This window comes from Toxotes jaculatrix, chromosome 14 (genome assembly GCF_017976425.1).
Source record: "Toxotes jaculatrix isolate fToxJac2 chromosome 14, fToxJac2.pri, whole genome shotgun sequence".
In the NCBI taxonomy this organism is placed as follows: domain Eukaryota; kingdom Metazoa; phylum Chordata; class Actinopteri; family Toxotidae; genus Toxotes; species Toxotes jaculatrix.
In genome coordinates, this window is record NC_054407.1 from 24,685,273 (window position 1) to 24,712,500 (window position 27,228).

Below are 27,228 nucleotides of genomic sequence, written 5' to 3' on the forward strand. Positions count from 1 at the left end.
GGACGTAGATTTACGGTGGAGTTAAACGTAAAAATGAACACAGAGGCTCTAAGTGATTTTCGTCCCACACGGTAGAAGTGCAGTTCCAGGCTCTGATGAACTGAATGAACTCTGGAGATCCTCTCAGGCTGGACTCCTGCAGGGCCAGACGTGCTGAGGAGAGAAGGACTCCCGCAGCACCTGCAGACCAGCGTGTCTCGGCCTGTGGCCTCTGTCGGGGTCAAACACTCTGGTCTGAAGCGAAAGCTGCTGCCGGAGTTTTGATCTCTGCAGATGCAGCTCAGGAGCAGGTGGAGCTGTGTCAGGAACCACTCGGCTGTTTGCAGTTTGAGCAGGTCGACTTCTGTCGAATGGTCGCGTACGAAGTTTTAAAACAAACAAAATGAACTAACAGAACTGAACCTCGTGTTTTCGACCCGTCAAAAGACTTTTTAGTTTCAAGCTGTGAAAAATGTCGACTCACACAGGTAGCTTCCTTACCTAAGACATTTATTTTGAAAGAACTGCTGTCGTCTTTCTTTCCCAGTTTTTCTTTATCAGCTGTGGAGGAAACAGATGGACAGAGTCAGTTACAGACAGTTACAGTTACAGACACAGACACAGACAGTTACAGTTACAGACACAGACACAGACACAGACAGTTACAGACACAGACACAGACAGTTACAGTTACAGTTACAGACACAGTCAGTTACAGACACAGACACAGACAGTTACAGACACAGACACAGACAGTTACAGACACAGACACAGTCACAGTCAGTTACAGTTACTGTCAGTTACAGTTACAGACACAGACAGAGTCAGTTACAGACACAGACAGTTACAGACACAGACACAGACAGTTACAGACACAGACACAGACAGTTACAGACACAGACAGTTACAGACACAGACACAGACAGTTACAGACACAGACAGTTACAGTTCCACTTCCTCTAAATCAATAAGAACATGGTGGAAAATGAACAGATTTCATCAGGCGTCACTATAAATGTCGCCACCTGAACACTTGACTTCCTGTCTGCTGTTTCCTACTGTCTTTCCTAATTTGTTCATTGACTGTGTGTGTGTGTGTGTGTGTGTGTGTGTGTGTGTGCGTGTGTGTTGTTTACTCCTCATGACAGACAGGAGGATGTTTACTCTCCGTCTGACTCTCGCTCTGTTTGTCAGAGTGGAGGTGGTGACGGGTCAGTCTGAGCCTCACTGTCCGTGTGTGTGTGTGTGTGTGTGCATGTGTGTGTGTGTGTGTGTGTGTGTGTGTCACATGGTGGTGGGTGACGACAGAACAAACAAACAAACAGAGGGTTTGGTGTGTGGTGGTTATTTTTCTGTTGACAGGCTTCATGTGTTCATGCTGTCTGCTGGAGGAGGAGCTGCTGACACACACACACACACGCACACACGCACACACACACGCACGCATGCACGCACACACACACACACTAAGAGCATGATATACACAAAACAAAGACACACACTCATCCATTTTTAATGCTCCATCATTCTTTAGGAAATATTGACAAACTCTCTCTGTGTCTCTCTCTGCTGCCCTCCCTTCCTCCCCTTCCTCCCCCTCCTCCCCCTCCATCTCTCCTCCCACCTCCATTTCTTCCTCTCCCACCTCATCCCCATCATCATCCATCCTTCTCCTCCTCCCTCTCTCTACCTCCTCACCCCCTTTATTTCCTGCCTCTCCCTCTGTCTCACTTCCTCTCCCCCCTCTCCCCCTCCCTCCCTCCGTCTCTGCTTTGTGTTGCCAGAGAACAGAGAGGACACAGTGAGACAGACACAGACAGAAAACACAGATCAGAAAACAATCTGCTCAAGTAAGAAACGAGTAAACAGACAAAACCTAACACTATCAGGCCAAAAGTATATGGACACATCTGCACACAGAGAGGCTGATGCATGATTTTACATCTGATCAACTGATCAATTAATCAACTAATCATTTAAGCTCTAATGGTCATTATTTATTGTTCTATTCCCTCTCACTGTCTTCTACTCATTCATCTAATTTTATTTTACTGATTTTCTTATTTCATTATTTATTAAAAAAGCTTCTAAATCTGTTAAATATGAAATTAAAGGAAAATAAATAAATATTTGTGATTCCAAGCTGTTAAAGGACCAAGAAGCAGCTTTGAATTTTCCCGTTTTTTCTTTGGAAACAGTAAAACGACTGAATTTATTTGCTTCGATCGCTGAAATCAAACCCTGTGAATCCGGTTTGTGGTGTTTGTGTTTTCCCGGCACCTCGAGGAGACAGCAGATCAGGAGAGAGGGCAGGTGCTCCTCACCTCAGGGTGCTAGACACCCACATGCCCCCCCCATCCACCTACCACCTCCCCGATCCAATCAAACACTTGGTCACCGGCCACCTTACAGCCATAACCACCGACAAGAAATCCATAAATCCTGCCGGGTTACCGTCTCCTGCCAACACCCAGAGAGAGAGAGAGCAGAGAGTCTCCACTCAGACGACACACTGTGATTCAAGGTGAGTCCATCAACATAAATCAGATCTCAGAATAAACTGGGAGGATGTACTGAGGCTGGAGGAGCTGTGGGTGTTGGCACAGACGCTGAAAAACATCAGACGGCAAACTGTGACTGCAAATCAGGTTTGTATGGAACGCCCCAAACACCCTGGAGACACTGGAAGTGATTCCTGAAGCCTGGAGACATTCATTCTATCAATCACTCACTGCAACAATAACCAGAGCTCTGAAGTGCAGCAGCTAGGTACGTTTATATACAGCACATTTAGAGCAGCTGATTTCTGCTCTGAAGCTGAAACAGGCTCAGAGTTCACAGAGACTGCTGCTAAACTTCTACAGGATCCCCCATCGAGAGCGTCCCAGCTGACTGCGTCACCGCGCGGCGAAGGTCGCACAGCGCACTGAAGGGATGGAGCTCCCAAACATCGACACACACTCACCTGGCCAGAACACCTGGTTTGTGTGAGTCACAGAGGAACACGTTTACATACAGAAGAAAGCTGCAGTCGGTGTCTTGTCCAAATCGTTCCTCTGCGTCAGATTAAAACAGGATGTGGATTAATGTCTTGTGGAATCAAAGCTCAGCTCCCATGGAAACAAACTGCATGCTTGGTTTGTGGGTTAATTGAAAACATTGGTGATTAGACACATTAATTTGTCTGACACGGTTTCAATAATGAGGCTGATTTATGGCAGAGATGAAGCGGTCACAGTTGTGCAGTCAGCAGTGTTCATCGTGGGTGAAACAACATCAATCCTGCATTTTACTACATCAGCAAGTTAATGTGGAGTAATGACCTCCGTCTACAGCACTTAAATAATGCTGGAGGTGGAAGAATTAAACAGCAGCAGCCAGGACTAATATCTGGGATTCAGGCAGAAGGTTGAAGGATTTAGAGAGAAAAACGCTTTTTAAAGTCTGACAGAGGCAGAAAACGCTGTCAGGTCTCACCAGCAACGTTTCCTCAGGTGTGACAAACACACACCTGCTGGATTAAACTGTTTAAAGCAGCATTCTTCATTATAACAGCTGCAGAATCACTTCGGTGCTCTGCGGCCTGAACCCTGTTCGTTCACCACGCAGCTCAGGTTCAGATGTTTCTGACCAATCAGATCGGCCGAACGCTGACGCTGACCTGTTTGTTTGTTGCCCGAGGCATCAACAGGTTTTGTTTTCTGTACACGAGCCGTAAACTTCTAGTGATGCGCCGCTTCCTGTGTCCTTCGCCGCTCGGACTCAGAGCCCTGCGGAGTTTAATGAGCCTGCGTCCTGTAAATTACGTTTGGTGGCAGCTGCTGCTGCTGTTCATCCGAAGGTGGATGGTCGTGCTTTATTTTGCTGCTTTCAGATCAACTGAAGAAGAAAAGGAGTGAGGGAATGAAGGTAGGATAAAACAGGGAAGCAAACAGGTGAGTTATTGAGGAGGAGTGTTTTAGCTAACAGGCTGCAGCATGGGAAGTCCTCCTGCTTTGGCTCCAGCTGCTCCTGTTCGCACTGTACAGACCCAATCAGCCGGATTCCTGCGAGGAGGGGCTGAATATTACTGATCAGAGCAGATCCAATTCATGTGTTCATCCGTGTTTACAGCCCGAAAATCAAAACATTTAAATAAGTCAAAAATACAATATTTCCCTCCCAAGTGTGGCGAAGGAAAAGCTGTAAACTGAATCACAGAAACAGTTTCACTCTGAGTGTTTGAGTCTGAGCTGAAGAACCACTGAGGGTCTCTAAGGGTCTATAAAACGCTTTATGGTGGTTATGACGGCCATTTTCTGAAGCTCAACAGGCCTGGACGATGGGATTTTCCAATTTGGATTCAATAAAGCAGAGATCGAGGCATCAGCAGGTAGATTTATGTGTCTGCACACGAACTGAGGAGGCTGATATCTGCGCTCAGACGCAGCCCCGTCGAGGTCAGAGGTCGACACCGAGATCAGCGAGTAAATCCACAGAAACCAAACTGTTCACAGAAACTGTGTTAACACACACACAGTTTCACTGAGCCGTGGTGCAAACATGTCAGTGTTAAACACACAGACACAGACAGCCTGTCCTCACACACACAGGCTGTGTAAGGACAGAAACGTCCAACAACCAAAGACGTAAAAGACAAAAAGTGACAAAAAGAACAGGAAACGTTGGACAAGAAAACCCAGAACTGAGACGATGCAGGAACAAAAATAACCGAAATGAAGCTTTTAAGTGACACAGAACAACAACAGTAACACACTTAGTAACACACATCCCTGTTCCTACCAGAACAGGCTGCACCGTGCTCACCAACAGTCTCTTTAACGACAATCCTTAAATTCACTCCTCACTGGTTAAACTGGTTAAATATGTTGGTGTCAGAGCCTCACACTTTGCTTCCGGCCGGTCGCCACGAAACCGCATGGGGTGTTTAAATCCTCCGCCCAGTCGCTCATGCCATGATGGAGACACAGCGCCGTGATGGAGACACAGCGCCATGATGGAGACACAGCGCCATGATGGAGACACAGCGCCATGATGGAGACACACAGCCATGATGGAGACACAGCGCCATGATGGAGACACAGCGCCATGATGGAGACACAGCGCCATGATGGAGACACAGCGCCGTGATGGAGACACAGCGCCGTGATGGAGACACACAGCCGTGATGGAGACACAGCGCCGTGATGGAGACACAGCGCCGTGATGGAGACACAGCGCCATGATGGAGACACACAGCGCCGTGATGGAGACACAGCGCCATGATGGAGACACAGCGCCATGATGGAGACACAGCGCCATGATGGAGACACAGCGCCGTGATGGAGACACACAGCCATGATGGAGACACACAGCCATGATGGAGACACAGCGCCGTGATGGAGACACACAGCCATGATGGAGACACAGCGCCGTGATGGAGACACACAGCCATGATGGAGACACAGCGCCGTGATGGAGACACACAGCCATGATGGAGACACACAGCCATGATGGAGACAGGCTGGACACTAACACTTGCTGATATTTAGTATTTTTCTTGTGAGTAAATCAACCAGTCAAACCAACACTGAACTGATTCTACTGCAGAGCTCCACTGCTGTGACCGTGATCCACACTGTTACACTTCATCACCATCAGCACACACAGTGTGGTTTACTCTGAGTCAGTAACACACACACACACACACACAGTAACACACACACTGTCCCGCTGCAACCTTTTACAAATGCTTGATTTTTTTTTTTCGTGACCAAAAGAAATATCAATTATGTGGCCAGTGTTGTCCACATACTTTTGACCGGGTAGTGCACATTCAGGCTTATTTAAAGTGCAGCTTTAGACTGATGAACAGATGTGAGGTCAGTCTGTTTTCATTTTCCTGAGCAGCTGATGAATATGTTTTGTTATTAAACACCACACTGACACAGTTGTGTTTAAAAACGTGTCCCATGTGTCTGCTGTCTGACAGATTTAGGAAATATTCATATCATCTACACACACGCTCTGTGCACCAGACACGCAGCCGCACCTGGATCTACCTGACATGAGAAATCTTTTAGCAGGAGGAAGCTGACAGAGCAGTGAATCAGCAGCGTCCTGACTCTGCTACAGCTCCACACGCTGACAGATACAACACGCTCCGCTTTCTGAAAACTCTCTCAGGGGGAAGTCGGAGTCGTCGCCATCGAAGGCTTCGTGCATATATACATGTTATCTATTACAGAGCCACTCTGTGAGTTAGGATGATACGTTTGCCCCGAGCAGCTTTAACCTGCTCTCATCACCGTCCTCCAGAGTGGCGCCGTAAATCTGCCCCTGCCCCCTCCAGGTGAGACAATGTGTCTCATTAAGCTCGGTCTTACCGGGGCACCTGCCCAGGTGTTTGACGTCGATCTGCTCCTGCTTCATGCACGACGCCTCTCGGACCAGACAGGGGTTGTTGTAGGAGTTTCCGTCAGTGGCGCACACTGGGTTTTCATTGTGGCCGCTGCAGTCGATGTTACATATGCACCTGAGGAGAGGAGCCATGAGTCAGCACCGTTTCTGACAGACAAAATGAATGTTCTTCAGTCTGGAGCCTGAACATGCTTCTGTCACATCAGCACTAAATCATCATCACACTGTTCGAAATGAAGACGCAGCTCATTAGTTTCCCACAGTGTGGGAGTCTGCAGATTAAAACTTTTTAATACTTCGGAGGGCTTTTCTCAGACGTGTAGAAGATCCAGTTCAGAGCAGGTTCATATTTCCAGATTAATCCACAGATTCATTCTCACAGCGTGTGTGTGTGTGTGTGTGTGTGTGTGTGTTGGTCTGTTGTTGGTCAAACACTCACCACACGTCCTCTGAGTCTTCGTCACACTCCGCTCCGTATTTACATGTGCTGCACTTGGTGAACTTCTTCCCAACGTCAGAGCCCGAGCCTTCATCGTCTGTCAGAGATAAACCAACGCAGAGAGAGAACGGATCAGCAGACGTGTCGTTCAGTGTTTCCAGCTCAGACCAACAGTTTCAGACTGAATCACAGGGGACGTGTTTGTTTCTTTGGACAGGCTGGGGCTGGTTGTTTTTCCTGTTTAAAACGTTTTTAAAGGAAACTTTACATCGATAAACAGCAGCAGGAAACAGAAACAGATTTAACTCCACTGTCCTGGCTGCACTGTTCTGCTTTACCAGCTGTGGAGCTTTGTATTTTTACATTTGCCATCCCTGAACAACATAATCAGTTTTTTGTTTTCTTTTGTTTTTTTGTCATTATTATTTTTGCACTTCTCTCCAGAACAGCGACTTGATTTGGTTTCCAGAACAACCTCCGGCTCACATCAGCGTCCGTTCCGGTGAGCGCCGCCGTGCCGTTAACACTGATGACACCATTTCTACCATCAACACACGACACGGCTCACACACTTTCCTATCAGACACAGCTGAGTGTGTGAGCAGACTCCTGGAGCTTATCGGCCAAATGGAAACAGAGCCACACGTTGTCATCTTATGATATTATTATTATTATCATTACAGGGGAAGCGTTTAATGCCATCTCGCATGGCGGCATCCATTTTCCAGCAGAGAGCGAGTTCAGAGCAGGCGAGACGGTAACAACCAGAACATCAAATATCAAAGAGCCGCAGGAATTATTCATGGCTGCCTTTCATCAAGGGAGCCATTTTCATGATTCATCAAGTGTAATTTTGTCATGTAATAGAGGAAACGCTCAGCACCATCAAGGGGATTGGAATTAATCCACAGAGAATGACAGGAAACGGAATGACAGAAATCCACACCTGGAGTCATTAAGATTTCTATTCAACCTTAAAATCTGAAGTTTGTTTTCCTAAAAAAGTGAAATGAATCAGGCAGCAGGGTGGGATCGTAGACGAACATCAGGCGAACCCAATCTCTACCCACCAGCAGACACACCTCCCTCAGTCTGACAACAAGCAGGGACCTCAGCCTCCAGGTGAATGTCAGAACCAGAACCTCAAACTGCCCTTTGGTACCTGTTCACATTAATGTGTCCACACCTTCTTCTCACTTATTGTCAGAAAAACAGAACTTTAAGAGCAACAACATGATTTAAATGACTGGAGAGGAAGGACTCTGTGATGTGTGTGTGTGTGAGTGTGTGTGTGTGAGTGTGTGTGTGTGTGTGTGTGTGCGTGTGTGTGTGTGTGTGTGTGTGTGAGTGTGCGTGTGTGTGTTTGTGAGTGTGTGTGTGTGTGTGTGTTAGAGTGTGTGTGAGTGTGTGCACGCCTGCTGGCTGACAGATCGGCCTGTTGTGTGCACATGTATTGAACATGGAGAGCTCGGTCGGGGCTCGGAGGCTGCGGATCGATGGTCGAGGATCTGCAGCAGAGAGGCTCTTTGTTTCTGCAGGACTGTGCTGACGGCAGGATGCTTCTCACAGACTGAGCTGAGCTCAGGTTTAAAGCATCTCCACCTTCATCACAGCTGCTCTGTTTCACCACAGTGTATTCTGTCAGCCTCTGAGGGACAAACTGTCACGTCCTCACGTGAGATTACGGAGGAAGGAGAAGGATAATTAGATGTCATCTGAAAAGGTTAAAGGATCAGATCAGGATGGAAGCTGAGAGCAGCTGAAACCAATCACGAGAACACGTTCAGGCCTCGTCTGTGGTGAATCATGTAGCATAAAGGTAAACAAACATAAACAAACATAAACATAAACAAACATAAACATAAACATAAACAAACATAAACATCTCTTCCAATCTGTTTTTGTTTAAAGGAAAAAGATGCTGAGGAGTCAGTGCTTTATATAAACAGGATAAACCGAGCTCAGCTGAGGGCCGAGGCCGGCAAGCACTACATTCAGACAGTGCAGCAACACTGGGACATTTCACCTGTCAAAGCTGAGCCTCACCTGTAACATCCAGGCTTTCTGTACCTGTGTGTGGTCATTACCACCTGATGCCACTTATTTCATAGCATTACAGACACACAGTGGAACGTTTCACCTTCAACACCTGTTAGAAAACGTTCCTAAATGTGTCACGTGACCCCGCTGGTCCCAGGAGACACTTTCACAGGTAGATGTTTGTTAGTTGGCAGGTGTGTGTTTGTGTTTGGAGAGTAAAAGACAAACACAGAGCAGAGAGCTGGAGTCAGGAATCACCGGATCGTCGACTCCACCCACATGCAGATGGTGGAGATACCGTCCCTCCGGAGGCCGCCTCCAATTAAAACCCCCCCAGCAGCCATATTAAACAACCAACGCTGCGGCCCGCGCTCACAGATGGTCGCAAAATGTCTCTGTTGCCAAATCTGGCAACAGTGAGGCTTTCAGCTCGACTCCCCCGAGACAGGAAATATCACTGCGCTCGTCACAGAGGAGCCAACGCAGAGACTGAGAGCCTCCACACGGCTTTTATTAGAGAGGTTAATATTCAGCGAGGGGGGCGGGAGATGCAAAGAGGAGACGCCGAGGAAGAATAAAAGCTGCTCCAACGCCGCGTTCAGGCTTCGTACAGACACGTTGTGACCTCAGCTGTGATTCGTCTGCTCGTATCAGAGCACCCACTGTTTGCAGAGGGCAGATAAAGATTCAGCTGTAACTGAGGCGTGTTTGACTTTCACTCACAGACGTGAAGCTGGAAGTGAAATCTTTTAATAGACCAAAGGAAAAAAAAACACACACACTCACCGTCTCCGTCTCCTGAACCAGAGCCAGGATCTGTGAAGACACAAGAGACACAACAACTGTCAGTTCTGTGTTGATGGACTATTATTAAACACTTATCACAGCAATGATTACACACATTCTTCTTCTGCCCACAGCATCTGTAGGTTTGCTTCTTCTCTGTGCTCTCTCGCTGCTCTCACACCTTTTTAAACACTTTCTCTCCTGTTAATCCAGTGCTGTCTTATTTTATCGGGGCTGAATCTCAGTGTCCTCTGGTGGACACAGCAGCAGCGGACTCACTGCCAACCTGTGGAGGTGGGGAGTTAGGAACAGACGAAGCACTGACAGCTGCCGGTTCTGAGGACAGACAGCTACAGGACCTGAGACATCGGCACAGACGTTTGAAGCCTGAATGTTTGAGATTATTTTCTTTTCCTTTGAGTTTTATAGCTTTGATGATTCAGCAGCAGCAGCAGCACATGGATCCTACTCTGTTAGCTATAGAAAAAGCAGCATCTTTCAGTTGTTTACTCCAAACATTTAATGTTTAATGCTGCACACATGCACGTGTCCAGTTACACATGAGAAAACGTTAACACAACAGAGACAGTGTGTTCATCCGCCTGGTGTGATTGCACCAAAGCTGACGATCGACAAGAAATAGTTCCTTTCGAGTTCACATCTTCCAGAACAGAGCAGATACTATCATCAGTCCCCGGCGAAAAATAAACGACACAATCAAACTGACTGGATCAAATGCATCAGATCAGTCATGATCATCCATCAGACTGGAGTCACATGACACGGACAACTGATAAACACAAACTGAAAATGAAGAAACACATGTTCGTGCACTGCATCAGGTCCAAAGCGTCCCGGAGCCTCGGCGCCGTCTCGGAGCCTCGTTGGCTCGGATCTGCAGCTCCATCAGGAAATGGACGCTGACAGTATAAATCTTGGCGCAGCAACCTTGAATTAAGAAATGGAAGCTGTGTTTGGAGTTTCTGGCACACTGCTGCTGCATTAAGAAATGGACACCGCCTGCTTTGTTCAATTAAATTTCACCTTTAGCTGCAACACTTCTTTACAAAGTCATGATGAGCCTGTGTTTCATGGAAAAGGAGGCAGAAATGGTCCGAGAGTGAGTGCAGATATTAATGATTCTGTCAGGAGGATATTGACTAAACGTTAAGTTTGGTTTCAAACTGCAGGATGAACTCTGCTCTAACTTCTTAAAAAGAGAAAACTCTTCCCGGGGGTGGATAATGTTCATCTACTAATGAGAAAATCGTTTAAGTCGAATGTTTAAGTGAAAAGATTGAAAGTCTCCGCGTGGAATCAGCAGGTGGAAGGTCCTGATGAGGCGAAGCGTGTGGCACGGCGGTTTGATGTGGAGGAGGCTGCAGTTCATGTCTCACATTCCCAACTTCTAATCTGAATCAGAGCCTAACGACAGACACTGGATCTGTTGTCTATCCAATCCCATCATGAGGCCAGAGAGGTCGGTGGGAACAGGACAGAAGAAACGTGGACAAATAACTAAAAAATCTAAGTTTTACTTGTTACTTGCATAAATATAATATCTGTGCCAGAGGAGGGAAAGAAGGAGAGAGCAGGTAGCCGAGCTGCCACTTTTTATTCAAACAATTTATTTTACTGAAATTTGAATGTTGTAAAAAAATGTAATATTCGGTCTGTGATGATTGTAAAATGTCCCGCCCTGTTCAGACAGACTGCAGGTTCATCCAGCTGATAGAATCCAGCTGTAGCTGAGCTGAACTGTAGATCTGAAACGACACCGACTCCGAACGATGAATAAATATCTCCCTGAGAAAATCTGAGAAAAGATTTGAGCACGACGTTACAAACTCTGTCTGAGTGGACGCACGACAAACCGACGAATCCTCCTGCGGATTCAAACTCTGTGGCAGCTGAAGAATCAGACGCTGCTGCAGCACAGAGCCAATAAAACCTGCTGAGGAAATTAAAGATGGCCGACCCTGTGTTTAATGAAGCAGCCTGGAGCTTTTACTGCAGCTCCCTGTTTCTTCTGCTGCTCTTCAAGTGTGGAAATCACTCTGCTGTTTCTAAAGCTCTAAATATCCTTAAAAAGTTTCACCCAGTGTCAGTAATGTGAAACGTAATGGGCAGAAAAACGAGCCCTGACACAGTGAATCGTGACTCAAAGCTCAAATTTACCTTTACTTTTTTACTTTTGGCTTTTTCTGCCGCTCTTCGTTGATCTCGACAGTGATGAACGGAGGCAGGTGTTTCAATTTCATTTATCACCACAAAATAGACCCTGATGTTTCAGCAGCAGCAAACACAGAGGTCACTGCTAACAGAATGTTTTTCAGAAACAATACGAGAAAGTGAAAAAAGTGAATGACACTGAAATTTAGTTTATCTGCAGCTTCAGAATGATTCTCTGTTCATTTCACACCAATTCCAAACAGAAAATAGGTTTCACTTCAGAGTTAAAGTTCATTTTTTCTGTAAAAACTGTAACACCAAAACTATCGACATGGTGATTTATGATTAGAGGAGGAATACGTGAAAAATTTCACAAAACAATCCCAATGCAAGGTCGACTTTTTGCAGGACTGCAAAAAGAACCAGGAGGAACCTGGAGGTTCTGGTTCCTCCTGGTTCTGGTTTCACTCTGGCTCTCTGCTCACAGAGAGGAAGGTTGCTGTTGAATGATTTCTGGCCTTTGGTTTGTCAGAGGTCGAGGAAACACTGATAATAAAAACTGGACATTGCCCGTCACACCCTTACTTCCACCACTTTACATGAGCGACACCCTTTTTCCTGCACTGGCACTGAATGTTGGCACCAAACATAAACTGTGAGGTGCTGAATCGTCCCACATGGACAGAATTCCTCTGGATTGAGCGTCTTGTTCCAGCTCCAGCGTTGCCCTGGATTCTCAGCTGGCCCACAATCTTTTATCTCATGTTCACACAAAGTGCAGATCCAAAACATCCAGGTTTGTTCAACACAGGAAGCTGAGGAGGAACGTTGTACCAAAGCCTCACGAGGTTATTCAGAGTTCAGGTTGTGAGAAGCTCCAGGTTAAAGAGGAACAGACTCATAAAGTCACGTCTTCTTTAAACTCACTGCTCTCAGCTGCAGGCATCTCTCTCTCTCTTCGTTCAACAAACTAATAACAACACAGGTTTAAAAGAGTAATAACTCTGGCCTGGGGGTGGTGTGGAGGTTCAGACCCTCAGCTCTGAGGCTGAAGCCACCGCTGACCTGTGATCAGATCCCAGCGAGGACGTTCAGCCTTCCTACCTCACAGTCTGCTCTCTGAAAGCAGCCACATCTCTGCATTTCCTGCTCCTCTCCTGCTCGGGGAAATAAACTCAGCTGAGTATTTGTGCCGTCGCCTCGGCTCACAGCCGCTGAACGCTCCAATTACAGGAAGCATAAATCTCGGGGAGAGGAAATTGCAGAAGGACAGGAGGGAGGCGAGGGAAGCGGAGGGCACATCACGGCGCTGGATCCCCGGTGTAACGGGTAATAAGAGCAGAGCGCCGGGCGGTGCCTCCTGGGAAATCAGGCCACTGCCCCTGCAGATGGAGTTGACCGCCACCACTAACACCACCGCTGTGGTGTTACTATAAGTTTCCCCAACACATTTCTCAAGAGTGGGATGAGAACATAAACCCTGACTGGCCTGCAGAGACGCCTGAATCCAGAGGGTCCGCTGCGTGTTGGAGGAGAGAAATGCTAACCTGTTAGCGCTTCCTTTGATTTATGGCTGGTGATCATCAGACTGTGGAACATTAAACCAGCAGGTTTCAGGAAATAAAACCTGCCTCATGACAATATCCTTCACATAAAGTATATCTGAGTGCTTTTAGGCATATATCATACAACCACGCGTGTGTGAACACCCCTGTGCTTCTGATCTGGCTTCCTTCTTCCTGGTTTGGGTTTCTTAATTTCAACGAAGCAAAAATCTTTTAGACAATATTTTTCTTCCATCTGTGATGATGTAAATATGTGTTTTGATCAGGTCTGCGTTACTGGGACGGGACAGGACTTCTGGATGAACCGGGGCTGGTCTCAGCCGCAGGAAAGGATCACATGACGATCAGGTGCAGTCATCTGATCATGATCCAGCTTGCATAACATTTAACTCCCCATCAGAGAGTTTATGTGTAGGGACCTGACGGGACCTGACGGGACCTGATGGGACCTGACGGGACCTGACGGGAAAAGGGAAAGGACGTCCACTCTGAGTGACAGGTCCCAGAGTTTATCAAATGTCCCCACGCTGCACGGACAGTTATTATTTCACTGTGGTCCAACCACTGAGCTTTGGGAGGATTTCAGGATTTCAGTCCTCATCCACGGCTCCTAATTGAAATTGATCTGCGGTTGATTAACTGGCTCGTTCTGTGAAATCAATCTGACTGATGACGTTCCACAGATCAGAGGAAAAATCGAGGAGGAGCGTTTGATGTCCGGTTAAAAATACAAAGACAGGGAACTTCGACGCAGCAGCACGGCGACTTTGAAAGTCTAATTAAAAACATTACTGAGGCGCAGCACAGAACGATCAGCTGAGCCAGTCAAAGTGGAGCTGCACAGTTTAAATGATTACTTCCATCAGTCTGAGCCCAAAGAATAAGTCATTCAACCGGGATCTCACTCGCTTTACTTACAGCCACCTGACACAGTCACCTGGGATTTTCATGACACATAGAAGCTGCTGTTTGAGCTGGATGTGGTTTCAGCTGTGGCACTACACTTCCCATCAGGCTTTGGGTGAAAACAGTAAGTATAATGTTGCCATGGAGACTGTGAATTAGGCCTGGGCCACACATGAGCCATATTTTATTTAACGCTGGAAAGTGATGATGGATTGTTGGCTCTGTAACCATGGAAACCAGACAGGTATTACTGGATTGTCCAGGTTTGGCGGTGAATGGAGTCTGTGGTGCTGAACTGGTCGCCCCCCAGTTAATCAGGGGTGACCCCTGACTAATCGCCTGAACACAGAGATCAGGATGTCGGACATCTTGAGGGGCTGTGGACGGGTGTGATGTCAGGTGTGGCGTTCAAGGCGCAGCAGCAGGCGTTTCAGAGACACATACGGAAAACTAATTTCCACCATAAGCAAAAAAAAAAAAAGGTTGTTTTAATTTGTGATGTGGGTGAACTGACAGTTTATCTCCATCTCAGGAGTTTCCCTTCATAATTTCCCCTCAGTTATCAGATGAAAGAGGAAGAAGCCAGAGAAACGTGATTTACAGAACAGGTCACGTCTCTTTATGAGGCAGCAGGAGACAGACGACACTTTAAGAACATTTTAAATGACTGAGGCCTTTAAACACTGACTGATGTCCTCACACGCTCTCCCACTGCTCGATAACAATGAATGAAGATTCATTTTCCTGATGAACCCCCACCCACCCCCACCCCCACCCCCCCGGCAGACTCACCGGCGGAGCAGGGACCGTCGGACACTCGGGAGATGAGTCTCTGCTGTTTGCAGGACGCCTGTCGCCTGTAGCACTCGTTCTGGTAGGTGTCTCCGTTTGAGCCGCACACGGGGATGTAGTTTTTGTGGCACTGGAAATCAAACACAATCAAATGTTAATTAAGTTTCAGTGTGACCGCTGCAGGCAGGACAGGGGACGAAATCCAGACGTGATGGTGACGATTCACAGCCCAGAGCAGCTGGTTTCTACTGGTTTCTACTGGTTTTACTACACAACTGTAGCACAGCACTGGCCAGACTGTGCTCATATAAATGAGCCTGATCAGAGTTTCAGTCCTGTTTCGTTTTTTCTTTTTCCAGTTTTTACTGACTTTAATTCTGGAAATTTTTTTGAACTTTGGAGCAGAGTCTGTGAAAGGTCGGTCACTTCCTGTGAAGTTTTCATACAATGAAACTTCTTCTTTTCTTTGTTAAATCATATGTTTGATCCAGTGTCTGAACTACAAGTATCAAATATCAGGGAATTAATGACAAGGGACAAAGATCAACAATCATTCATCAGTAAAATAAAATAAAAATCTTTGTCCTCAGCGCTCACAGCATAAAATAAATCAGACTGGAACCAGTGAGAAGGTCGGGAGGTGAGAGAGGACAAAGTGTCCAGTCCAGAGAAACTGTTTTTCTAACCCAGCGTATGAAGCTGAGATGAAAACAAGCTGTCGGTTACGTAACGTGTGACGTCTTTAAATCAGTGAGAATTAAATATGACGTGAGACGTTCAGCAGTCAGAGGAGGACCAGGAGTTTCATTCATTCTGCATGAAGGTTAGGACAAACCACCCCGACTCTGACTCTGCTGTCAGATACAAACTGCAGCTGCCAAGGACACATATCAGCGTTCAGCAATCCATATTCTATTAACTCACAGCCATCAATCATTTAGCAGGAGTCCCCCGCAGAGGTGACCTCAGTGACCTCTGTCTCTGCAGCACACGCTGCACAAACACACAGTGTAGGTTTACACACTGTGACCGTGACGTCCGCAGCCGCTGCTTTATGGAAATTCATTAACGACCAAACTACTGAGCAGCGATCAATCAGGAAATCCAGATTCCAGAGCACACGCGGACAGATTCACGAGCTCAGAGCGAGTTCTGAGAGCGAGCAGAGACAGAATCAGAGTGGAGACGAGCAGCAGGACGTCTTTTCGCTTGTTATCTTCAAAGCTGCTCGTGCTCGGCTGTGGCAGTTCGTCTCCTTCACATCCAAACTCCAGCTGAGAGCAGAGAACGTTTTTCTAAGATATGAAGAAATGAAGCATCGTCCTGTGTCTTAGTTTGCTTCATCAGCAGTTTGGTGAGAAATAGATCAGTCTAACAGAGACATGACTGTTTTCTGTTCAAGCAAAAAAAATATGGTAATAAGATGTTTGTGGTTCCGTGTGTTCTCCAGGGTTCCTGCACACGTTCACTTCTCCCACACACTGTGTCAGGTGAGCGTCGGCCTTCACTGCGTTTGGTTACACGTGGCGAAGGTTGGCTGATGCTGAGGCTCCTTCCATTTCTGATCTGGTCCCCGGGCGGCGATATACCCAGATTCATGAAGCTCTGATGCTGATGAATCTCTCATTAGACTTTTTATTACACACACACACACACACACACACACCTGCTGGCCCAGCAAACTCAGTGAGAAGAAGAACAAACAGTCTCATCAGACGCTGCGGAGCGTGGCGTTAATTAGGGTTTTTTTTCAGCGAGAGGCGACGAGGATCAGCTGCTGTCTCACACAGACGCGTCGGTCTGGTCTGTACAGGTCTCTGCTGGAACTGTGTTGCTTCACGGCACTTTGACAAACCTGTGAGCTCCAACCTGCAGTGACGGCAGGTTGGTGCTTGAACTGATGGAAGAGGATTTTTGTTTGAAATCTTAACCAAGTGATGACTGTTTAATTATTGACCTGCTGCTGCGCTGCTTGGTTTCAGTCTCAGTTCAGCTCCTTGTACTTGTGACCATTAGTTTTGTCCTTGAACGAGCTGTGATGATAAAACAGCTGAGTTTTGGTAACTAATACAGTTTAAACATTCTCTGCAATGAAAAATCATACGAACCAAAAACCTGAGTATAAGAGCAGAAAGTAAATGTCTCCACCGTTCCACCCCTCCCCTGACCTGTGAACCAAAAACGTCCAAAATAACCGCTGCACCTCCTGGAAAGGTCACACAAAGGTCACACAAAGGTCGCACAAAGGTCGCACAAAGGTCGCACAAAGGAAGGAAGTACAAAGTGATGTCATCAGAAGTTTGTGTGGACTGAAAGTGGTCTTCTGTTTAGAGGAAAAGTTTTAATGCTCAGGATATAGACCGATCCCTGCTGGAACAGAAGGTTTATTTCGGTGGAAATCTAACAGATTAGTCCTTTAAATGAGTGACTGCAGAGCAGGCGTGATGAGCGCCAGTTGGAGGGGGATGTTTGATATTCTCACTGTGTTGCCCCGCCTGCAGGTGGGCGGGCGGAGCAGATGGAAGGAGTCCATCAGGGGCAGGAGCAGACTTTTATCAGATGAGACTCACATTAAAAGATGCGTGTGTGTGTGTGTGTGATGTACACACTGAGTGGTTTACATTCCAGCACACACACTCACTCACACACACTCACTCACACACACACACTCACACACACACACACACACACACACACACACCTGCAGAGAAACTATAGACGTGTAATAAGTCTCAGCTTTTCTTTTTTTTGCTCAGTGGAAGATGAATCTGCTGCAAACTGCTGACTCGGGCTGAACTCCTGCATTCAGAGGCTCCTTCAGCTCTCAGCTGCCTCCTCCTCTCCTGCAGCTGAGACTGCGATGGTGGAATTACTGCCATTATTACAAGTTATTATTCCCAATGAGAAAATACAGACTGAGAGCATCCGTTTCCTCACGTCCTGCACCACAGATTCAAACTCGCCCTCTGACCTCTGACCTCGGTGGGAGCTTTTCTCTCCAAACATCTGGATCATTTGCACCACTGGCTCTGAACACTGGTAAAAAACCTGCCTGCTGGGTGCGGCTGATCGTCTCGGTCTCTTGGTTCACAGACGTTTTTGAGCTCCAGCTGCAGATGTGGTCTAAATGGACAACACGTTTTTTCTTTCACAAATCTGAACACGGGTTTTAAAAAGCATGAGGACTTTGACCTTTGACCAGGATGTCTCACAACAGTGACTGCTGTTTAAGTCTCCTTTAACTTCCCCCTCACTGCTGAACTGGAAACTTCCTGGAAACGTCCTGTCACATGAAACGGTCAGACTTCTTCTCCTGACGGGTGGTTTGAGGACAGCTCTGCTGCCTGTCCTCGTGTCCCTGTGGTTGTCCTTCCGGCTGAAGACTCCTCCGTCTCACTCGGACAGCCGTGAAACACTTCTGATCGTGCTGAACAGCTCGGTGCTCGGTCCGGTCCGTCCTGTCTGTGTGGACATGAGTAATAAATGCAGGTTTTGCTTCCAGATCACAGAGCGTGACGACCCCTTCTAAACAGCCTCTGTGTGTCGTGTTATTGCAGCGAGGGAGCGGACGCTGCCCTTCACGCCGCCGCTGCTTTTACTCATGTTGTTCGGCCAAATATGCAACAATCACAACAGGCTGCCTGGTTGAGAGGAACAAACAGGCGGCTCGTGTTTCCTCGTGGTGCCGCAGCTGTGTGAGGAGGTGAGACCTGAACTGGCCAAACCGATTCAGCACGGCCGGCGACTGAAGGTCTGCACCTGTGGATAACGGAGCCGTCCACACTCTAAGGTCGAGGACACAAGTCTGGGATTTTTTTGGTTCTTCAGAGCGGGTTCAAAGGTCATCAGGAGCTGTTGCCATAACAACAAGTCTTTAAACCCAAACCTGAAAAAGTGCAGTTTTTTAGCCGGATCAGGACCGAGGTGTTTTAGGGTGACTCCAAAACCCAACTCATTATTTTAGATGACAACATGAAAGTTTCTCATGTTTCATGTTGTCAGTGTGAACCCATGAGCTCAGAGCTGAGAGCCACAGACAGAGGAGGGGCTGTCTGATTGGCTCTGTTCACAGGATGTGACGACAGTGAGAAACAAACAGAATCATCATCAGTGAAGAAGGAAAAAATAATCTCATCTACCTGGAACTGGCAGACACATTTGAGCTGAGCGCCGTCGTCTCTGCAGACGCCTCCGAATCGACAGGTGGAGTCATCACAAACCCTCAGGTCGCTCTTCTTCTCTGACAGATCTACAACACGGAGAAAAACAAAGGGACAGGGTGAAATAAAACGACAGACAGACGGAGGGCGGGCGGGCAGATCGATAAGGTGGATCAGACCTACAGCACCTGCACAAATATCAGCGGTAAATTCTGCTGTCCCCGCTCTGATCACACGCTCGCTGTGAAGAAAGCCCAGACGCTTTTATGAGTTTATGAACAATAAAAACAGACAGAGAGCAGAACTGCCGGGAAAAATAGGGACACATTTCCCAGCAACGCAGGACAGAGGAGATGACTGTGTCAGACAGAGCAATAAGGCTTCGTGTCGCAGCAGACACCTGAACTACAGGTGAGTGCGTCTGCTGCGTCTCCACCGGGGAAATAACAGGTAGACTCACAGAGCAGAGGAGAAGAGACAGTCCTCAGAGGGAAGAAGTGTCCTCACTCCACAAGATCCAAAACACACACACACACACACACACACACACACAGACACACACAGACACACACAGACACACACACACACACACACACACACACACACACACACACACACACACACACACACACACACACAGACACACACACACACACACACACACACACACACACACAGCTGGCAGCTTGTGAAGGGACTCATGTCTTGTCTGATAATAACAGGCCTCCACGGCTCAGAAATGTTCAGGCAACTTAAATTATCCACATTTTCTTTGAGATAAAAGCCACTGCCTCTGTGTGTGTGTGTGTGTGTGTGTGTGTGTGTGTGTGTGTGTGTGTGTGTGTGTGTGTGTGTGTGTGTGTGTGTGTGTGTGTGAGTACCACACACCACAGATGAGTGGACTTTGAAGAGCTCTGTAATGGCCTGTAATTACTGTTAGTGGACCTCCCTACTCCTAAAAATGGCCACCGCCGGCCACAGTAACAACCAGCCGCAAAAACCCTGAAGCCGAGCAGCTGAAGGGGGGACGGACAGATCTGAACCTCCAGCTCAGAGACAGTGAGACCAGGACAGACAGCTGCTGAGGACCAAACGGGCAAAACTAACCTTCAGATTAACGGCACCGTGGAAAACACCGTCTCAGTGCTGCTCCGTTAAAAACATGGATTTTGTTCTCAGAGTGTTTAACCCTTTGAACCTCACACTGATTTTCACTGGAGCTGGGATTTAAAAGCATTTAGACAAATCCTGATCAGACACTCTGAGTCGGTGGATTTATCCTTTCATAATTTCAGGTAAGTGAAGTTATAAATGAGTGAATCTCAGCAGCCTGATGTTTCACCCTGAACATGAGCTGAGCTGCAGGAGACATGAGACACGACGACTGTCTCCTGACCAGCTCCATGATCCTGAATCAGAATCATTGATCAGCTGAAATCATTGATGCAGAGCTGCTTCTATAGACAGGAGCTTAACCAGGCAGCAGCCGCGGGTTTGACATTAGCTGTTACAGAATTTAAAGTTTAAAGTGTCTGCAAAAAAATGAGAACCCAGCTACCTGAAGGTTTCCACATCTGTCTTTGCTAATAAAAGACGAGCAGTGATAAAACATCAGGTTTTATTTTACGGGTCTCGTATTTTCCAGCTAATTTCCTGGAGCCTTTCCTTTACATTAGCTGGTACTTAGCTGTTAATTCCAAGAAAGTTTCCAAGAAAGGCCTTCAGGGAATGAGCCGGAAAATCCAGAAGCTTTTCCAACATTAGCAGAGCTTCAAAAATGTGTGTACCTCACAAACCAGGAACTTCCATTATTTCACGTTTCTCTGGCGACTGCCACCTTGTATAAAGGGGCCTTTACTAGCTTGTTCTGGAGCTTTGCCTTCATTAGCACTGGTCAGTCTCATAGAACTGCAGCTCTTTAATCTCTTCATTATTCTCTTTTCGTCCATCTTAGTTGAGAAGTTCATCCTTCACCTGTCCTGGAACATGTACAGCCGTGGTAAGTGAACAGCTCACACCTTAAACATAAGGCTCCCACCAAAATCCAAATTCTTCCAGCTGTAGATGTGTATTTATAATATTTATATAATATCCCACTAAACACAACCTAATCAATGAATTATGTCTGAAACACAAACAGGCATCAGTCTAACAGATGTGGGGGGAGCTGGTGTTAATGCAGCTGTAACTGTCAGCGCTCAGAAACAAACCCTGCACAGATACTACGCTGTCCAAGTCTAACCTCTACCACAGCATCGTCTGACCTGGAAACACCTGCATGTTCAGAAACCTGTTCTCCGGCCCTGTGGAGGTCTACGGAGCGACAACCCCCCCCCCCCCCCCTACCACCACCACCACCTCACAGGCCGTTCATGGCTAATTAAGTCCAACCAGCAGCCACATCCATCATTCGGACCAAAGGAAACGAGCTGCAGAGTGTTTCCAGTCTGAAGTGTGTGTGTGTGTGTGTGTGTGTGTGTGTGTGTGTGTGTGTGTGTGTGAACACTGTGTTATCTGAGGAATGAGACACTGGCGGCTGCTGATATATTTTCGTGTGTGTGTGTGTGTGTGTGTGTGTGTGTAGTCGACCCCGGCCTTGTTGTGTTCAGGTCCCTCACCCTCATACATTTTACAACAGAAACAGGGATTTGAGATGCACATAATTCCCTCTTTTGGTTCGGAGCAGAACTAAAGAAGCTGACGGAGCGTGGCAGCCGCCGCCGCCCGGAGGCACATCCACCTCCCAGATCCCCCGAGCCCGGCCCGGTCGTCATGGCCACCTACCCGCCACTCACCCCGCACCCCCCCCCCCCAACCCCAACCCCGGCTCGTTATCTAACTCCCCCACCTCCCCACCCCTCCCTCCACTGCAGCTCTGACTCCTGGAGACGGACGTCGATACCTCATCTTCTGTCTGCTGCTCTGAGGCCTTCAACACTCTCCACATCCTGTAACCCTTCCACCACTGCGGCGCAGACGCAGACCGGCACCGCCACACGCCGAGTTCATGATCCACCTGCTGTTTATCTGCTGCTTTAATTCAGAGAGACGCGCAAGTCAGAAGCATTACAGGAGATCAATACATGCTCTGAACGGTGTTTGTGGCCAGATCAGCTCAACGTTACACATTCACGGATCAACAACAGCAACACAAGATCTGTCACAGCTCTGAGGCACAGCGTGAGCTCAGGCACCAACTCCCGCTGATTATTCATCATCAGCCAGAGAGTCTCTGCACCAGATACACAACTGTGAGACAAGTGCACACAGACACAGGCTGAATGGCTGGTTATCAGCTGGTTATCAGCTGGTTGTCAGCTGGTTATCAGCTGGTTATCAGCTAGTTATCAGCTGGTTATCAGCTGGTTATCAGCTAGTTATCAGCTAGTTATCAGCTGGTTATCAGCTGGTTATCAGTTAGTTATCAGCTGGTTATCAGCTGGTTATCAGCTGGTTATCAGCTGTTATCAGCTGGTTATCAGCTGGTTATCAGCTAGTTATCAGCTGGTTATCAGTTAGTTATCAGCTGGTTATCAGCTGGTTATCGGCTAGTTATCAGCTGGTTATCAGCTAGTTATCAGCTGGTTATCAGCTGGTTATCAGCAGGGCTTCAGACAGACGACTGCACACACGCTTCAGGGTGATTTTTTTCCCTGTAAAATGTAAGAAAAGTAAAACACTGAAACATCATATTTTCTAGAACAAATGCTAATCATTCGTTATTATTCTAGAAACAGCGAGTGTGGAGTTTCACCAGGGATCAGGGATTAGCAGCCGTTAGCTAGCAAACGAAACAAAGTCGGGTTTTTTCAGTCTGTGAAACCTGGAGTCAACACAAAGACTCATCAGCGGGAAAATGTACTCATTCATTCACTCCCTCATTCATTCATGCATTCACTCAGACTCGTACTCGAGGACCATTCTCTCAGACATCGACCTAAAAGTGTTGTCTCTATTTTCTGTTTTGAAAAAACACACACACACACACACACACACACACACACACACACACACACACACACAGATATCTCCAGAGTGAGGTTTTCATTTCATAGAGCAGTGAAACCTTCTCCAGGACTGCTGTGCCGTATTGATTCGCTTCTCTCAAAGCAGGGAATTCATCCTCAGCGGGGACGTGAAACAGGAGAGGGAGGAGGCGTGACATTCATGTAAAATACCAACACCACTGATGCATGATGGGACTTCCAATCCCCATCACACTCAAAGACACAAATGTTCCAGTTTTCTGCATCATTAGGAGGCGTTGTGGACTGAGTGAAGAACAGAAACACCAGTTTGTGATCGTGAGAGAGTTTCTCCTTGTTCCAGCGATTTACTGAAGTTATGAGGAACATTCAAAGACGCCATGTTGGACTGCTTCTTTAAAACGAGTGTGAGGGGGAAGATGGTGAAACAGAAGCTGCTGCTGAGACCTAATTAAACACAATGAGAACATTTTCCTTTTGTCTTAATGTAACGCCTGTTTCTCAGTGGTAAAGTAGCTGCTGAGCTTCCTGCTGCGCCGCCTAATTACTCCATCTGAACAACAGAGTCTGACTCCACCTGACAGCACACGGGCCCGTTCACACCTGCTGAACATTCACAGCCTGCAGGGGGAGAGCTGACGCACACCCCAGCGCACACACCGACACGCTAACCACACAGAGGGTCCACCACAAACAACCAGACAGAACCACCACACAGAGGGCTGCATTAGGAGCTGCTTGTAGCTGTAACGGTGCCAGGCTAGCATCTATTTTCAGTCTGTTTACAGAGAGTCTGTCAGAGACAGTCGGCATGTTTGGTTCGTCCAGTTTAACCTGCAGGAGTCGAGTGATTATGATCGAGTCCGGGACAATAAACAGCATCATTTGGACGTCTTTCTGCTGTTTCACAGGCTAAATGTGTCTTAGAGACCTGAACCTCTCTGGGCCTGGGGGATGTGAGGGTGAACGGTCCAGCTCAGGCCCACAGACAGAGACACTAAAGCAAACAGAAACCTATTCTTTAAACTTTTCTCCACAAACTTTAAAACACAAGCATAAAAACAACCTCATCAGCTTTTCTAAGTAAGAAAAATCACTGCATCTCTTAAACAGCTGAAGTGTCTTTGGAACATCTTTTGTTTGAAGAGCTGAAAACATTCATCTCATCTTGGTATAAAACAGAGAAAATAATCCCAGACTCTGGACTGAAGGCTCCACCGCGCCCCAGATGTTATTGTCTCTGTTTTGCTCCCTGATGAAAACCAAACGTTTGAGCTGCAGCGGCGTCTGAAAACAGCTCAGGCTGAGTTCTGTCAGAGGGCAGCCGTAACGTGCCGCTCCCGCCCGTCGCTGTGGTAAACGCTGCTCATCTCTGAATTTCCAGTGTTTTCAGGGATAAAAACAGAGACTGTAAATATCCCACAGACGCGGCGGCAGCAGCAGCAGAGTGTGAAACGTGATGATGGATGTGAGGTCTGTTCAGTCTTATAAAGACTAAACGCTGGTCGCTGCTCAGCTCCTGTTGTTCCTGGATGTGTTTTAAACCTCCTGACCACAGCAGCTGGATGAGTTCCTGTGTGAAGAGCTTTTCTCTGTTCTCCTCAGCTGTTTGAATAAAACATGAAACCCTGAACGCCTCCACCCATCCTCCTCCTCCTCCTCCTCCTCCTCCTCTGCCTCCACCTTGTTGCGATGGGCAACAAAGCGACACTGACGTCCTTTAGCATGAATATTCTGCATTTTTATATTCAGTTGAGGTTTGAGTTTGTCTTTGGATGTCAGCTCCTGTCAGCGGTCACCGGGTACAAACTTTCTATGAAGGAAAAACTGCAGTTCAGTGCAAACGTATACTTTACTTTCAGAAAACTGTTGAGATTCTTTTACTTTAAGAATCTGAGATGAATCTTCAGGGATCTAAGAAGAGAAAACTTTGAACGAGGCCCTGAAGGAGTTTTAATTTTTAATTTTTAAATCCTTCTGTGGTTCTGCTTTTCTGTCATCATCCATATTTATGATGTACAGCACATATAAAATACCTGCATTATCCTCAGCAGCCTTACTGTTGTGTTTAAGGCACAGGACAGACGGCTCCTGGACAGACTGTGTTTACAAAGGAAAAGAAAGCCACAAGCAGGCAAACGTGGACGTACAGAATCCAGGAGGAGACACACCGGATGGACCAGCACCAAGACGCTGCTGATGAGAACTGCTGTCTGTTAAAAAAAACAAACATGCACACCTGAATGTGAAACAGGTGTGATGGAGGAATGAAAAGGAAGAAACTCGGCTTGATCTTCAGCAGGGAGAGAGTGTAGAGTTGTAAATAAATAAATATAAAAGCAAGATGTTTGTTTGTTTGTTTTGTTTGTTTTCAGCGTATCAGTATCACAATCAGGCTGCGATGGTTTCCTCCCTCCCTGGGCCATAATTAAATAAAGTCTAAAGTGGGTATTAAACATCATGCAACAACCTTTCTCCTCTTCAATAAACATTTTATGTGTGAAATCAGAGGCCAAACTGCAGCAGTTTAAATTAAGAACTGAACCTTCAAACCTGACAGTGACACTGAGCAGATGCTGCAGAAGGACCTGCTGTCTAATTACCACCCTGCCTTCCTCCTCCTCCCCCTCCTCCCCTCCTCCTCCTCCTCCTCCTCCTCCTCCTCCCCTCCTCCTCCTCCCCCTCCTCCCCCTCCCCCTCCTCCTCTGTAACTGCGACTCATTTGTCCAGTTTTGCATTTTTTTTCCTGGAAGGCAGATGGAGTCGCCCAGAGGCTTGTTTGGCTTCATCAGCTGTTCCTGCAGACTACTCTTCACCTGGGAAGCAGAGAGTGCAGCGCCAAGATAACAGCTTTGATGTTTTATTCATGTTGAACAGATCAGAGGGACACAAAGACGCCTTCCAGGTTCATTCTGGAGTCGGACGCTGAGGCACCGCAGGAAGTGACTGACTTCCAGGGAAGCCCCTCTAACAGCGGGCGGGTCACTCGGGCCTGATGACGGTTTGGTTTGTTACTAACAAGACAATTAAGTCTCGTGTCTTCTTCTTCTGTGTTTACGGCTTTGATAAAAGTGTCACAGATTTCCCACACACCCCGGAAACCTGGAATTTTTAGTGCGACTTTCTGTTGAAGGAAAAAAAAAAGAGAGTCCCAGAGAACGTTCTGGGGGACAGAGACAGAGACAGAGTTTATCAGGGTACATCCTCTGACACGGGCACGAATCATTTCCCAAAAATGAATAATTTGTACCCTCCACTATCTCGAATCAAAGTCGAATCATTGAGTGAAAGTTTGAGACGCGTGTCCCATCTTCCTCATCCTGATGAGACTGAACACGAAATGTCAAAACGACATGTCAATAAAAAAACGTGTCAAAAACGTCAACATTTTTTTGTTTGAAATATGACTAAAACAACTGATCGATTATCAAAACAGCTGCCAGTTCTTTTTCTGTCAATCACCTAATCGATTGATCGCTTGGGCTCTGGTCACAGCTGCGGCCATGTCGGTGAGCAGCCGAACCACAGTAACTGACCTGCTGCTGTTGTTGTTGTCTGTGCCTCAGGTCTCAGACACACCTCCAGAAACCTGAGGAATAACTGTCGCTGCCTCTCAGCCACAGAGCCGACACATCAGCCCGATTTGCCTGGTCATTATTTCTACATCTTAACCGAGGCTCAGGGCGGGAACGTCTCCTGAACCCGTCCTCCAGGTTCTCCTCTGTGTCCTCGCTGTCTCTGCACTGTCACCTGTCGCTGTGTGAAGCAGCTGCAGAGACGCGACAGACTTTTCAGACTGAGGCGTGAAACGAGCCCGTCGCACCGACTCATTATCCTGCTCAGAGCGTGCACGAAATAAAACTACATGAAATGTACTTTATTCATCTTACAGTTCACCTGCAGTCTGTTTGCTGAGGACAGAGGACAGAGGACAGAGCCGAGCTTCCTGTCACCTCAGAGCTTCATGCATCATGTAAGCTTCTCCACTTCCTGCTTCAGTCACT

General features: G+C 47.2%; 1 protein-coding gene across 2 annotated transcripts in view; it reads right to left on the bottom strand.

Annotated features, from left to right (window-relative positions):
- The window catches only part of tmeff1a (transmembrane protein with EGF-like and two follistatin-like domains 1a), a 53,672-nt gene that overhangs the window by 4,826 nt on the left and 21,618 nt on the right, over nucleotides 1-27,228 (bottom strand). For both annotated transcript variants that reach the window (XM_041055816.1, XM_041055815.1), the window contains exons 3-8: nucleotides 19,218-19,327; nucleotides 15,079-15,208; nucleotides 9,644-9,673; nucleotides 6,818-6,914; nucleotides 6,345-6,493; nucleotides 481-540 (exon numbers count right to left, since the gene is read on the bottom strand). In XM_041055816.1, coding sequence (XP_040911750.1) covers nucleotides 481-540; nucleotides 6,345-6,493; nucleotides 6,818-6,914; nucleotides 9,644-9,673; nucleotides 15,079-15,208; nucleotides 19,218-19,327 — 576 coding nt within the window. The remainder of the gene's footprint in view (nucleotides 1-480; nucleotides 541-6,344; nucleotides 6,494-6,817; nucleotides 6,915-9,643; nucleotides 9,674-15,078; nucleotides 15,209-19,217; nucleotides 19,328-27,228) is intronic.